A 15186-nucleotide genomic window follows, 5' to 3' on the forward strand; every position below is an offset into this window, starting at 1 on the left:
AATCCTAGCCATAGGCCCGACCCAGAGGCTGCCTTTCCTGCTTTGTGGGAGCCCTGAGCCACTGCATACAAAGCCCACGCTAGTTGGGGGAGCCACACTGAGATGCCATCTTGGACATCCTGCCACTGGAGCTTTCAGTGATTCCAGCCTCAGTCACCATCTGACTACAACCATATGAGAAACTCGAAGCAAGAACCACCCCACTGAGCCCAGTCAACCCACAAAACCAGGAGAGATAATATGAAATTGTGATTCTAAGCCTCTACACTTTTTTGTGTGGTAAAATGTACATTCTCATAAAAGCTACCCTTTTAACTGCTTTAAAGAGCGCAGTTCTGTGGTATTAAGTACAATCAACCACATGGTTGTGCAACCATCGTGACCATCCATCTCCAGAACTTTCCATCTTCCCAGATTGAGACTCTGTCCCCATTAACCCGAACTGTGCAAGCCCCACCCCAGCCCCTGGCATCCACCATTCTCCTTTCTGTCTCTGTGAATCTGACTATTCTAAGGACCTCATACAAGGGGAATCCTACAGTATTTGTCCTACTTGTGAGTGGTTTATGTCACATCACATAATGTCTTCAAGGTTCATCCATGTTGAAACATATGCCAGGATTTCCTTCCTCTTTAAGGCTGAAAAACACTCCACTCTGCATACCCGTCTGTGTATCCATTCATCCGTCAACGGACGTACGTGGGGCAGTGGGCAATGCCGCCGCGGCTCAGCAGAGCAAGGCTCCGAAGGCAGACGTCAAGAGCTGGGAAGTCCGGCACAAACACACAGCACCAGGGCACTAACCTCCAGAGTGGGTGACCAGCCAGGAATCCAGGCTGGAGTTCCCAGTAGCACTCATCACAGCAGGCTGGGTGTCTCCTGGGGTCTCCCTTCTAGGCTGGGCGCGACCCCCGGACAGGGGCTGGCAGGATCTTACGCATGCCAGGGCGCCCTGCCCTGGCACAGGCTGATAAGCCCAATAAACATTTGGCAAATGAGTGAAAAATGTCCCTGACGCTGAAGCCATGTTCTGGGCCACATCCGAGTTTCTTATGGGCTCCCTGTAGGGAAAGAACTGGGCCAGGGAAAGCGCAGGAAGGCTGCTTCTGGCTGGAAAGGGAAGGGGGAGGTAGCAGCAGCGGGACAATCTGACAGGGAAAAACCCACAGCCAGGCCCAGGCTTTCCGGGAGGTACAGGATCTCCATCGAAGCCCCACCCTGACCCAGCCGCCGCTGAGCGGGACTTCCACCTGGGGCGGGGAGGGCCTTTGGGAAGGGCGTGCTGGGTATCAGGCTGAGCCAATAGGACGAGGTATCTCAGGGATCAGCCCGGCTCAGCTTGTGGGGCTCAGTTCCCAGGGCACAGGGCAGTAGAGCCTCGTGTGCCCATTATAGGAGCGGGCGGGGTTGGAGGGGCTCCGGCCTGTGCCCTAACGGGCTGTGGGGGACTGAGGGGGGAGCTGAGTTACAGATTTGAGCCCTGGGGGCTTTAGGACAGCGACCATCCTTCACTACAGGAGAAGCCGGGCTGGCTGAACCATGACCCTTGCCCTCTCACCCTTAATCACTCTGCCAAGGAAACCCAATGCTCTCTTCCGGCTGGACTGCTCCGCTGGGCCACAGGTCAGGATGCCACAGAGCACAGACATTAATTCCAAATCTAAGAGGACTTGTTTCTGGTTGACTTAAACAGTGAATAACCACCATACCAATGCCCACCTGGGATTGAAACAAAAAGGGCTCACATTATGGTTCGACTCTGCATTTAGCTTTACCAGCCTTTAAAGATAAAGCAAAACCCCGAGTATTAATTACAAAGGTGTTTTTCTCTATTTCTCTTCAAAGTCTACACCTTGAAAGTTAGAAACTGCTTACCATGGGGAAAGCAGTTATAAGCACCAATAAAAGAGTTCAAGAAACATGGATTTTGAACTTGGCTCAGCTTCTAAGTAATTGTGGGGCTTTAAGCAAACTAATTACCCTCTTTGGGTCTCAGTTTCATAATGATAAATGAAGGAAAATACTTTGTACTCCCATGGTTTCGTTATATGCTTAACAAGAATAACTATATGTGAGATGATATAGATAGAGATAGACAGACAGATAGATATAGACACACATATATAGGAAGTCCTCATAAGAAAAACTAAACTATAAATAGGTTAGAGATTTTCTTATGTTCAGTAGGTGCTTGCTGGTACCTGCTGAATAAATGGCCAAATACCCCCAAGATTATAACAAGACTCACACTTGGTGAGAGCAGTACCTCTCCACATGGCAGAATCCCCACTGGTGTATCTACCAGATCTTAGAAAGCAATCTGTTCTCTGCAGCCCACCTCACCCAAATCTTAACAACCAACTGTCCCAGCCTACACGCTTCCTTCCCATTGGGCCTTATATTCCAGTCTACTGGAGCCAGCCTGATTTCCAGGATCAGAGTCTGCCCCACCGCCCCTACCCCAGCCCCGTGGCCCAGCTCCCACCTCCAATCATGGCCTGGGGCTGCTTCTTGGGCCAACTGCCAAGCCCAGAACCCTAGGCCTGCACCTTAGGTCTCCACTGCCTTTGATACCAGAGGGAAACAACTCATTCCCTTTTCCTGGTTTCCATGGAACATGGCCACAGGGAAAATTTGTGTACCAGAAGCCAGTGTCTGCCCAGGGCCTCCTCCCCCAACCTCACGCCTGGACTCCACCCAAGACCCTCCCCTGCAAAATGAGGCTCACATGAGCTCTTCCACCTCAAAGGGCTTTGGGGAGCATCATAAAAGGTGAAGGACTCAGAAGCTTCTTTGAAAAATATGAAGCACTCTGTAAATTCTTTTGCTCTTTTTATTCTTGTTCGTTTATTTCAGTGTGGTCTCCAGAGTATCTAGAGGCCTGGGACTGTTCCCCGGGTAAACTCTTTTGGTACAATGACCACACACAGAGCAAAGTTTGATGTTCTTTGGGACTCCAGTGCCATGAGCAAATGCAGCATGAGCTCCAGGCGGGGGAGGGGGGGCCTGGGCCGGAAGTCAGGAAACCAGGTTCCCGCCTCTCTGGCCCTGCCAGGAAATTAAGCACATTACTTAACCTCGCTGGGCATTTTTCTTCATATGCACAATGGAACTGACAAGCCATCCACATTCCTATTCACCAGGATGCCAAGAAGGCAAAGAATTTGAAAAGAAAAACTCTACTCAAGTTGAAATGTTGTAGTATTCAGCAGGCATGGGGCACTGAGAGAGGAGAGATGCAAAAAACACGTGAAGGGGAACCAGGAACAAGGAAGAGCTACATTTGGGGTGAAACGGGAGGCACTTGAGAAGGCCCCGATGGAATGCCATGGAAGTTTCCAGTACAGAAAGTATCCCCCAAGCCTGAGAGTCCATGTCTGGATGAGAAGATCTGCCACAGAGACGTATGAAGTCCAAGGCCAGCAGAGTAAAGTGGACGGAAGGAAATGAAGTCCATCTACCACTTGCGGTGGTGGCATGAGACCTACCAGAAGCTGAGGCTCACTGCTGTTTGCTTTCACAGGCTCAGCTCAGAGTGAGGAGAGAGATGAGGAATTAATAGGCCCACTACCCTCAAAAATTGTGTAATGTCCCCAGAGAGATGCCGGCCAGGCCACATCCCAGCACACGACGTCCAATCCAGAGTGCTCTGCTTTAAGGGGGACATTCAAAGACTGCAGAGTTCCCAAAGGGTGGTCACCACGACAGTGGGGTGTGCTGAGACCACATCCCAGAAGGATGGAATATGAAATCTGAAAGTGTGTCCCCAAACAAGATTTGGGGAGGATATGCGAAGCTAAGGCTCTCTCAGAATCAGAAAAATACTGTGAACATCATCTGATCCAACCTTCACCAGTGAGGAAATCTCTAATACAACATCTCTGCTGAGGAATCATTCAGCTGCTCCGTGAACTCTTTCAGTAATGGAGACCACATCACTTTGTAAGTGAATTCATCTCACTATCATTTGGACAGAATTAAACTCTTCTCCTTCCTATTAAACCCAAACTAACCTCCTCCGGGCCTCCATCTATGCTCTGCGGGGACACAGGCTTTTCACCTACCCATCCTCAGCCAACTGGAGACAGCTGGTCCTGATGACTTCTTGGGCAGTTGGCCCAAGAGGTCTTCCCACAGACTTGCCCAGGAGGGGGACGCATTTTCAACACACCCCCGAAAGCATATTCTCGAGCCCCCTTCAAGGCTTTGTTCCCGGTAATCTCTGGCCAGCTTTGACCTCAGACTGCTGCCCCTGCCTTGCTCAGAGCATCTCATCCTGGCCATGACCCCCTAGCTGTGTTTGCTTTCCAACTAGGTCTTGGCCTCCTCCTACCTCTTGAGGCAAACTCTGGTCCAAGAGGGTCCCGGCTCTGCGGCTCTGCCCACTGCTAAGGGCTTGTCACAAACATACTCCACAATGAGACCAAAAAACGAGAGTCCCAAATTCATGCCACTTCATAGAAAGCAGCTAGTTGTTTGACTTTAGGCCTGCTAAAAACTGAATCTAGAACGTTCGATAGGCATTAAATATATGTTCTAACACCTCATTTGACAGATGAGGAATCAGAGGGCCAAAGGGGTAAAAGGATTCACTCAGGTAACACAGCCAGGAAGAGAAGCTCTAATCTTTGATTGTTCAGTCCCACATTCCTTCCACTGCAATCAAGAGGAAGTGAAGTTATCTTGTGGCTCTCTTCTCTTCATTCACTCACCAGTGATAGCTGAGCATCCTTAACATCGTGCTCCACCCTGGTACAAGTGAATACAGTCACAGTCCCTTACCCCAGCACATTCTCTGTCTAGCACAGACAATATCCACATGTTTTGTTAATGCAGGGTACCACGGGAACCCACGGCCAGATGCTCGGTTAAGATCAGGGAGAGTGATGGTATAGTTAGTCCACGTAGTGGTATGAGTATGTCCACGTGGTGAGGGAATGAAGCCGCCAGTCCTGGTAGCTTGAAAAGGCCTCGGGAAGAGCAGGCTGATAAGTTGAATCCTGAAGGCTGATACCAACGGATCAGGCGGAGCAGACCGGAGAGAGGTGAGTGTGTGCACAAAGACAGGGCAGCAGAAGAGAGCCTGATTCTGCAGGTGGACAGCCCGGCTAGAGGCAGGACTTACGTGGGCACGGCCGGGAAAGAGGCCGATGGGTGAGAAAGCTACGGAAGCCCTGCTGTATCATGCCAACGGAGCCGATTTTATCCTAAAGGCAATGCGATTCGGTGAAAGACTTTAGAGAAGGGAAACAGCATTAGATCAGAATTTTTGAAAGAAAGCTCTGACCGTGGAGGACGGACTGCAAGGTGGGGAGGTCAGAGGCAGGGAACCAGATAGATGGTAATAGTGGGAATGCAGAAAAACCAGGGTTGAACGTGAGGGCTCCTGCCTGCACACACTTGGTTTTAAAGTCTGAAATATGAGAGAAGACAAGAGATTGCCTTTCATGTACATCTCTCATAGCACGGGGGCTGGTTGCCCAAAGCTTTGCAGAACGACATCATCATCACCACCACCCACCATGGCCACAGAAAAGCGATGTGAGCTGTAGCTCCGTGACCAGTCGTGATGTGCAGGAGCCTCAAACAGAGCAGCCGCTCAGTAAGTGGTGGTTGCTTGCATGACCAACATCCATCAGGTCCCGGGATCAAGTCCCGCATCGGGCTCTCTGCTTGGTGGGGAACCTGCTTCTCCCTCTCCCTCTGCAGATAAATAAAATCTTAAAACACACACACAAAAACACAAAAACCAGTTCTTCACAAGAATGGAAGTTAAAGAGCTCAGCCAACTTGGAAGCCCATAAAGGCACCCACACCTGTCACAGGCGGTGAGCTTCTAGGGGTCTCCTGTCTCTGGAGGCAGAGAACAGTGAGGTCGCCCCGGCCGCGCTCTCTCCTGAGACTCGGGGAAGGCGCCCCCTCTGGCCAGACGGGCAACACGCAGGCCACCATGGGTGCGGGGGACAGCAGGGTGCCCGCCCCGCGGCAGGGTGCCCGTCCCGCGGCGGGCTGAAGCCCACGTGTGCCTGCGGATGGGCATGTGTGAGCAGTTAGGCAGAACATCTGGCAGGAGAGGGGAATGAATGTGTGGGTGGGAAGCAGGCAGGTCGTGACAAGCAGGGGGCTGTTTAAACCCGGGTAAACCCCATCACGCGTGCTACAGAGCCACTATCGCTGGGAGTTTAGAGTCAAAGAAGAATGATAAAGAGGATGAGACTAGAAGCCTAAAATAACAAGTTCTTTCCTTATGGGAGAAAAACGCCTATCTAGGCAAGTCTGAGCCTTCTTGGAACTGAAGGATTCTGACATTATCGCCCAGTTTCCGGGACCAACTGATCAATTTTTTTTTTTTCCCTCAAGATAATTTTCTGAAAATCAGGAGCACCTGGGTAGTAGCCACTGTGCTACTTAGAATGACCCAGACCAGGCACCTTCCACTGAAGCCCCGCCCAGCAGCCACCAGGGGAATGTTCACAAAATTTACCAGGTTCTGCTTCAAGCCACAAACAAGCAACAGGCCTGGAGCTGCCCCAGGGGAGGGTCTCAGTTGTAAAGATGTGAGACTGAAACATTTCTCTAGGTGGTATTAACGCGAAACTGAGGCCAACAAAAGCAAGGTTTGTAGCATGTTACCGTCTTCTAGCCCTCCACTTTGGCCCTGATATGAGTTACCCTGAGCTAGGGAAAAAACACTCTCCAAGGGATACACAGAGGCCAGTCTGACAGTCCTGAGTTTCTGGGCTACGGCTGTTTTAAATTAGATGCTCAATGTTGCTTCCATGAAACTCTTGGTTTAGCTCTGCTATGGAAAAGTTATTTTTGTGTTCCAGGTATTTATATGGAGGCACATCCCCATAATTCCAATTATGTTTTGTTTTCATGATGCTCTTTTCCTGTACTTAAGAACAGTCAATGCTTATCATTATAATGCCTGATAAGACACTTGCAGAAAAGCTCTGGGCCAAGTACAGATTCCATAGGGCCCAGATAAATGACATTGTAAAATAGGCAGATTTTAGGTCTTGTGAAACGCTCAAGGGATACCTTTCGTTCTTCTGCCCACTATGGCTGCCTCTTCTTTGTCAATTCCCCAACCCTAACAACTCTTTAATTGCTCAGGAACTTCATGATCCCTCCTGCGAATACCTAGTCCCAGAAGTTGTTTTGTTATTCACTTCTTACAGACTCTCTCTGGGGTCTTTCTTTGCATTTGAAGTGTTTTCTTCAATAAGGAAATAAAGAGTTTTCATCTTCAGAAGGACAGGAACACCAAGTAATAAAGCAAAGAGAGAGACTTGTGGTTAAGAGGGGCATGGTTCATAGGGAATAACATGGTGATTCAATAGTAAGGTCCATCAACAGACTGGGAGGGCAACTAAGAGCTGTTGATACAGAAGCAAAATCAAAATGGTGACTCAAAGTATTAAGGAAATTTATCCAAGAGAAATCTACATTGATTACCAAGAAAACATAAGTTATTAGGAGGTATATCCATGGCCTCTCCCCAGAAGTCTTTCTGATTATTCTGAAGCACAATCCTGATTTGAAAGAAACAGAGCAGCAAGGGTGATGACAGCAGACCACCATCTGTGAGCCTCAACAAATGTCCAGCACTTGGTTCCTATCATTTCCTATCATCTCACTTAATTTTCAGAACAACTTTTTAAGGCAGGTCCTGTTATCACTGTTTTATAGAGAAGGAAACTTAGCCTCAGAGATGTGACGTAACTTGCCTAAGGCCACTGCTATGGTCTTTTAAAGTTTGTGTCCCCTCCCAAAATTCAAATGTTGAAATCCTGACCCCCAAGGTGATGGGATTAGGAGATGGGGCCTTTGGGAGGTAACTGGGTCATGAAGGTGGAGTTCTCTTGAATGGGATCAGTGCCCTTAGAAGAGGCTGCAGACAGCTCCCTCACCCCTCCTACCGTGTGAGCACACAGTAAGAAGGTGGCTGTCTGCAACCCAGAAGAGGGTCTTCACCAGAACCATGCTGGCCCCCTCACCTTGGCCTGCTAATCTCCAGAACCATGAGAAATCGACTTTTGTTGTTTGCAAGCCACCCCGTCTGTGGAACTTTGTTATAGCAGCCCAAACACACTAAGATAGCCACACATCTAGTTAGTGGCAAAGCTTAAACTCAAACCCAGATCTGCCTGACTCCAAAGTCCTTTTATTTTCCCATTATCACATAGGGCTGATGTGAGGACCAGAGGAGAATGCCAAGGACGTTTGCTGATTTAGTTTCTTTAAATGAATAGGTTTTGTTGGGAGGGTATGGGAAAGATAGGCTTATATAAATTTCCTTAAATATTTCCTATAAACAGGCTCTGCTGATACCAAACAACATCCCAGAGATGCTGCCAGCCACATATAAAGAGTTAATCATTCAGTATAAATCTGTCTGCACTGTTAGAGATACAGGTAAACTCACATGCCCAGCAGAGGGAGAACATCATCTCCACGACCAAAGGGAACAGGAACCTCTCCACAAAGTCTTTTCTTTCAACACGGATGTGAGTTAGGATACTGGTTGGTCAGCTACCAATGTTACTATTGAACATTGTACTGGAGGGTCTACCCAATGCAATAAGACAAGAAAAAGATCATTAGGAGTCATAAGGAATGAAAAGAAAAAGACAAATTAGTATCATTTTGTGATTGTCTACCTAGAAAACTCAATAATATCTAGAAATAGACTCTGAGAACTAATAAGTCAGCTGGGATGCTAGATACAAGACCAAAATCCCAAAATCAGAAATGTTTCTGTGAGCCAGCAAAAAGCCAATAATAATAAAAAAGATATCATCTAAAATATCAACAAAACCTATAGGAAATAAATGCAGCAAAAGTTGTATAAGACATTAGTAGGGAAAAATCACCAGTCACCATCCACCTGAATAAAAGGAGAAGATGGGAAGACATAATATTGTAAAGGTATCAGTTCCCTGGAATATAATGTGACTGCAACTGCAATAAAAAAAAAATCCCAACACGATTTTGTCTTTGTGTGCAACTAGACAAACTAACTTTTATATGAACTAGTAAAATCCAAGGAAACCAAGAAATTATGAAAAAAATATAAAAGTAATTGTCAGACCTAGCAATTAGTGTGTGCTTCCTTATATGGCAGGCACTATTCTAACATTTTGTACACATTATCTCTTCCCAATTATCCTCGAAGTGGGTACTATTGTCTACTTTATAGACAAGGAGACTAAGAGAAATTTTTATAGACAAGGATACAATTATCTATTTTATACACAAGGAGACTTGCCCAAGGTTACTTGGTACCTGTAGGAGTAGCACCAGATGCAAAAAGACAATGGTGTAATATCTTCAAGTACTCAGGGGAAATCACTGTGAGTCTAAAAAATTCTACACTCAAACTCTCCTTTGTAAGAGCAAAATAAAGACATTTTCAGGAATATCAATACTTTCAAGTTTACCAAAGCCCTTTTATGAAAGAACTTCCAAATTCACACGAAGAAAAATGAAGAAAAATGAACTCAGAAGGAAGAAGTGGGGTGTCCTAAGTAGCAGTCTCCAAACTGCACTGAATAAATAAAACAATGTACAGGCATACCTCATTTTATTGTACTTTGCAGATACTGCATGTTTTACAACTTGAAGGTCTGCAGCAACCCTGCATAAAACAAGTCTATCGGCACAATTTTTGCAACAGCATTCACTCACATGTCCTTGTGTCACACTTTCATAATTCTCACAAATATTTCAAATGTTTTCGTTATTATTTTTTTAAGATTTATTCATTTATTTGACAGAGAGAATGAGGGGAGGGGCAGTGGGAGAGAATTTTCAAGCCGACTCCCCACTGAGCAGGGAGCCAGATGTGGTGCTCAATCCCAGGACCCATGAGATCATGATCTGACCCAAAACCAAGAGTTGCATGTTCAACGGAGCCACCCAGGCGCCCCTCAAACTTTTTCATTATTATTATATTTGTTATGGTGATCTGTGATTAGTGATCACTACTCACTGAAAGCTCAGATGATTGTTAGCATTTTTTAGCAATAAAGGATTTCCTTAATTATGGTATGTACATTGTTTTTTTAGATGTAATGGTATTGCATCTTAATAAAGTACAGTATAGTGTAAACATAACATTTTTATGCACTGGGGAGCCACAAAATTCATCTGACTCCCTTTATTGCAATATTCACTTTTTTTAAAGATTATATTTATTTATTTTGAGAGAGAGAGCATGGGGGCAGGGGCAGAGGGAGTAGAGAACCTTAAGCAGACTCCACGCTGAGTGCAGAGCCCAATGCGGGGCTCGATCCCGGAACCCTGAGATCATGACCTGAGCCGAAACCAAGAGTCAGATGCTTAACCGACTGAGCCACCCAGGTGCCCCTGCACTATTCACTTTGCTGCAGTGGTCCAGAACCAAATCTGCAATATCTCTGAGGGGTGCCTATAAAGTCGGTGAGAAAAGTGGGACTAAAGGAAAAGTACAGGCAGAAAATAGAAGATGTCTAATAGCATCCTATATACATGCTAGAAGCAGGCCGCTAAGTTGGCTGTGTGCTTCCTTTGGGCCAAATAAGAAACGGGAAACGGTCAATTAAAGGACTCACAGAATCCACAAGACAAAACAGCCAAGTTGCTCACAAGAACCATTCCTGACCCTGAGACCAGAAAGACCTTTCCCACACAGTTAAGTGGATACAAGATCTGGAACATCTGTCCAAGTATGCTAATTTGAGAAAGAAGTCCTTGACTCTTACATCTTTTTTTCAACAATGCGATTTAGAAGCAGTACCCTTCCAGAATCTCTTCCTTGAAGAACAGAAGAGATAAAGCCTCCTACTTAAGGTGTGTTATTTGAATGACCATGTGTTTTTTTAAAAAAAGCCCAAGCTTCTGGGGATCTTCAGGTATTTTCCAGGAGGAGGATGGCTAAGGTGACCTCTGGGGGCCTGGTTGCCGTGAGGGGACATGGTAGTACAGGATGCGGGCATTTTTTCCCAGACCACCCCTAGAATCACTCAGAAAACACTGAATATTTCCACCTCCACTAAACCAATTCATTTTGCCAATGCATGGGATCACCCACATAGCCAAGCTTCCAAAAAATAGTTTATTGTGAGGCATCTGGGTGGCTCAGTCAGTTGTGTCTGCCTTCGGCTCAGGTCATGATCCCAGGATCCTGGGACCAAGCCCCAAGTTAGGCTCTCTGCTCAGCGGGGAGCCTGCTTCTCCCTCTCCCTCCGCTGTTCCCCCTGCTTGTGCTCTCTCTCTATGTCAAATAAATAAATGAAATCTTAAAAAAAAATATATCTTATTGTGCTTTCATAGTAATAAGCACAAAGAGGTAATAAGCTGTTCTCTTTCTTTCCTGTTCCATGGTAAATCCTTTACCTATCCACCCTGACATTCCATGTAACACACAGGCAAGTGGGAGCCTGGGAGCTACCCCTGGGTCTTCCTACCCATCACACTCCCCTGACAATGTCAAAAACAATGAAAGCCCATACTGGCAGAGCTCGGAAGACATTATCTGCCTGATCTACTTTAAAAATACTGCCTTTTACCAGGACTGCCCTAGAACCCCATGGGGTTCCTGGAACTCCAGGCTGCCTCGGAAGCTTCCAATGAATTCGGGATACCTTTTGCGGGTACAGCTGGCTCCCAAGGGAAGGTGAGCGACCTCTGCCTAAGTCTGGAGCAATTCCCAAGGACTTCCAAAGAGAAGTGATAATGAGAGACAGAAGAGATGGAAGCCAGAGACATTTTACAATTAACCAAAGTATCAGTTCTTACTAAAGTACAAAATACTTGGCCTTCCCTTTTCTATATATTTTTTCTTATAATTAAAATCATATGAAGAGTACATGGCTGGAATATGGTAGACAGTAGTGACTGAGATGTATAGACTTTGGGCACTGACCTGAATTCAAGATCTGATTCTAGCACATAGTGGCTATACAACCCTGGCAAGTTACCCCTCTGATTTTAGTTGCATGAGACTAATAGTTTCATAAGAATAACAGTACTTACCTCACAGAGTTTTAAAATGAAACACCATATGCAAGTGCTTTATACTCAATAAATGTTAACTATTACTACGGCAAAAAATCTGACAAATACTGGCAAGCAGAAAAAAACTCAAAAGCACCTCTAATCCGACCATCCACTTTGATGTGTCTAATTCCAATATTTTCTAGATGTATTTGCAGAGTGAGATTACATTACTTTCTATTTCAAAACTTGCTTTTAAAACTTAACACCATACCCAAAGCATGTTCTATGTAATTCAGTATTCTTATACAATATGATTTTGAAAGGCCACTTTTACTTCTTAACAACCCCTGTCCTCCTTCCACTCTGCAGACCCCACACTTCATGTATTTCCAACTCATCTGCCCCTCCAGATGACAAGGGACTAAAGGAAAAGTACAGGCAGAAAATACAAGATGTCTGCTTTTTATTGGCTAACTGGGGATGCAGCTTCTTCTTACCATCCAGACTACCTACTCCTTGGCCTTCACCTTACTAGTAGGCCTGCACTTGGTCGCCATCATGCAGAACAGCCTGTTGGGCTGCACAGCAAACCACCCAGTTCAACACGATTCCATGAAGCAGCACAAAAGTTAAACGAGGCTGAAAGGCGATTTCTTTCCCAACAGCATAAGGATGACTTCTAGAGCATTAAATACACTATTAAAAATTCTCAGGAAGAGGAAGAGACAAAAGATTTTTATCTGAGTGCATTGTTTTTCTAAGCAACAGGGCCAAACAAGTTCAAAACTTACAGGCTTTCTACTTGAATGAAAGTCAACAACACTTGCTTGTCAATGACATTTTGAGACCACCGTAAAACCTAACTCATACTAATGGGGAACTGTCAAACTGAATCAGTGAAGAAAAATGAATTACATCCTTTTAAAACTAAACCCCTTTACTTCCAATGAAAAAAACAATTTTTTTTAAGAAATCTTTATCTCCAGGGTGGCCTGGGTGACTCAGTAAGCAGCTGACTTCAGCTCAGGTCAGGATCTCCGGTCCTGGGATGGACCGCCCCCTGGGATGGACCACCCCCTAGTCGGGCTCCATGCTCAGGGGGGAGTCTGCTTGTCCCTCTCCCTCTGCTCCTCCACCCCCCCCCCCCCCCCCCGGCCCCCGGTAAATCTTTATTTCCAAATAGTTCAATACCTTGCCCTGTTTTGAAAGGTTGCTCGGCACCTAATACATTTGTTATAACCACCTTGAGTGTTCATATAGAAAACAGGAATGGCTCAAGTTCTTGAGAGGAGCTCTCTCCCTAACGACCATAAAAGTTCAACACCCGCCGTGATCCTGCTCACACAGCTCACTTCTCAGGGAAGCTCTTCCTTCTTAGTCATGGGGACACAAACCTCAACTGGGCTCCCTCCCACCTCTCTCCAGTTCTGAGGGAGCGAGCAGAGGCTTGCCATATGAACCCAGATCTATCCCTTAAACAAAACCAAACAAAAACCCTCCAGATTCCAGACTTGATCTGTCCAGACCCATCTGAGAATTAACGAGCTCCTTTTAGGCACTCAGAAAACTAAGCCTGTCATGGAAACACTGATTCAACCATAATGAGAATCGACATAAAACCACACAAACGAACTAAACATTCTTCCACCCAATCAGAGGCTAAAGCAAGAGCCTCAGGAATAAAATAAGCGAGGCTGTTGGTTTTTGTTTTTGTTTTTCCTTTGTGGTCCTGCTCATTTTAGCCTCTTCCACTGCCTCGACTTTGCAACTGTTTATGAGACCGTGGGAGTGGGGGAGGTGGGAGAGAGATGCGGAACCCGCTAGAGAGAGGGAGAGACAGGCGGAGCGCCCACACCAGGCTGGGGAATGCCAACCAACACTGCGGTTTCGGTCAGGCAAATTACAACTTCTGGCCTGCGGGGGGCCAACAGTCTGTTTGGGGTAGTCTGAAAACAAGCCGATCTGAACTCCCACCTCCCACAACACTTAACTATGGAATGAAGTACTTTCCCAAAGATCAGATTCTGCTCACTATTTTTAGCCAGCATTCTTTTTTTTTTCCTCTCTCTTATTATTTTTTCCTGGATTTTAAATTTTTTCCCGAAATCAGAAAGGCTAATTACGTGAAGTAACATTATTATTGGAAAAAGGAGAGCTGGAAAGGCTAAAAAAAAAAAACCACACACACACAAACACACAAAAAACAAAACTGTCCAACAGAAATAGTAAAATCCTGAGGAGGGATATATTTTAATTTCCCCTTGGACCCACATGGTAGAGTTTGTGAGTCCTGGGGACGCAACACCAAATCCCCGTGAACGTCATTCGTGCAGGAAATGCTGGGGCAAGTGTGGAGGCCCCTGCGGCTGCGGCCCCTCGTCCTGGGTCATTGCCTGCTAGAGCGGGAGGGGACAGCCGGGATGGAGACACCAGCTGTGGCCGGAGGCTGGGGGACCAGAGCGTCGCCGGGCAAGGGGCAGGGGAGGGGCAGCAGCGCGAAGAGCCGAAGCCGGGAAGGAGGCAGGTGAGAGTCCCGGAGGTGGGGGGGGGGATTCAAGTCGGGGAGGCCCGGACCGCGTGCGGGTTTGTACGAGCCCCCGGCCCCCCGCCCTCGGAAGCGTGTCTGGGTTCTTTGCTGTTTGAGTTTTCTATCTCTTTAGAGCCGGCCCCAGGTCCCAGCGGCCCCAGGGCCAGGTGCGGAGGGGAAGCCCGGCCGGGGCCCGCCCGGGACACCTCAGGGGGCGACAGGGGCGGAGGGAGGGAGATGGGGCGCCAGCTGACGGCGCCCAGCGAGCCCGGGAGATGCCCGCGACCCGGGGGCCCCTGAGCTTCCCGCCCGCAAACTTTCCCAGCCAAGTGGGGGTGGCCCCACCCCGGAGAGGGGGATCCCCATGCGTCCCCGACTGTCCCCTGGGGCTGGTCACTCACGGGCAGCGCCGCTGGGGCTCCGACTCTGGCCGCCGCCATCCACAGCAGAGGAGGAGCCCGAGGAGGGGGAGGGGGAAGGGGTGGCGGGGAAGGGGGAGGAGGGGGAGGGCCTGGAGCCAGCAGGAGTGGCGGGGCGGGGAGGGGGCGGCTACTCCGCAGAGACTCCCGTCGCCGCTCCACCCCCGCCCCGTTCCCTGCCGGCCCCCCTTCTCCCCTCACTCCCTTTCCCGCCCTGGATCCCCCCAGAGTCCTTCTGGTGTCTGATTCTCCAT

At 47.5% G+C, this 15186-nt stretch overlaps 1 protein-coding gene across 4 annotated transcripts in view; it reads right to left on the minus strand.

The window, feature by feature from the left end:
• STON1 (stonin 1) overlaps positions 1 to 15000 on the minus strand; it is a 47207-nt gene extending 32207 nt beyond the window's left edge. The window contains exons 1-2 of one of the 4 annotated variants that reach the window (XM_073897743.1): positions 14915 to 14950; positions 8433 to 8575 (exon numbers count right to left, since the gene is read on the minus strand). In XM_073897743.1, the coding sequence (XP_073753844.1) occupies positions 8433 to 8457 (25 nt within the window). In that variant the 5' untranslated portion in view covers positions 8458 to 8575; positions 14915 to 14950. Of the gene's footprint in view, positions 1 to 8432; positions 8576 to 14914 lie in introns of those variants that run through there. The other 3 variants (XM_025868856.2, XM_073897745.1, XM_073897744.1) reach the window with 3 other exon arrangements.
• Between the last annotated feature and the right edge of the window lie 186 nt (positions 15001 to 15186).

This window comes from Callorhinus ursinus, unplaced genomic scaffold, assembly GCF_003265705.2.
Source record: "Callorhinus ursinus isolate GAN/ISIS: 27379988/994484 unplaced genomic scaffold, GSC_fseal_2.0 scaffold10, whole genome shotgun sequence".
Lineage (NCBI taxonomy): Eukaryota > Metazoa > Chordata > Mammalia > Carnivora > Otariidae > Callorhinus > Callorhinus ursinus.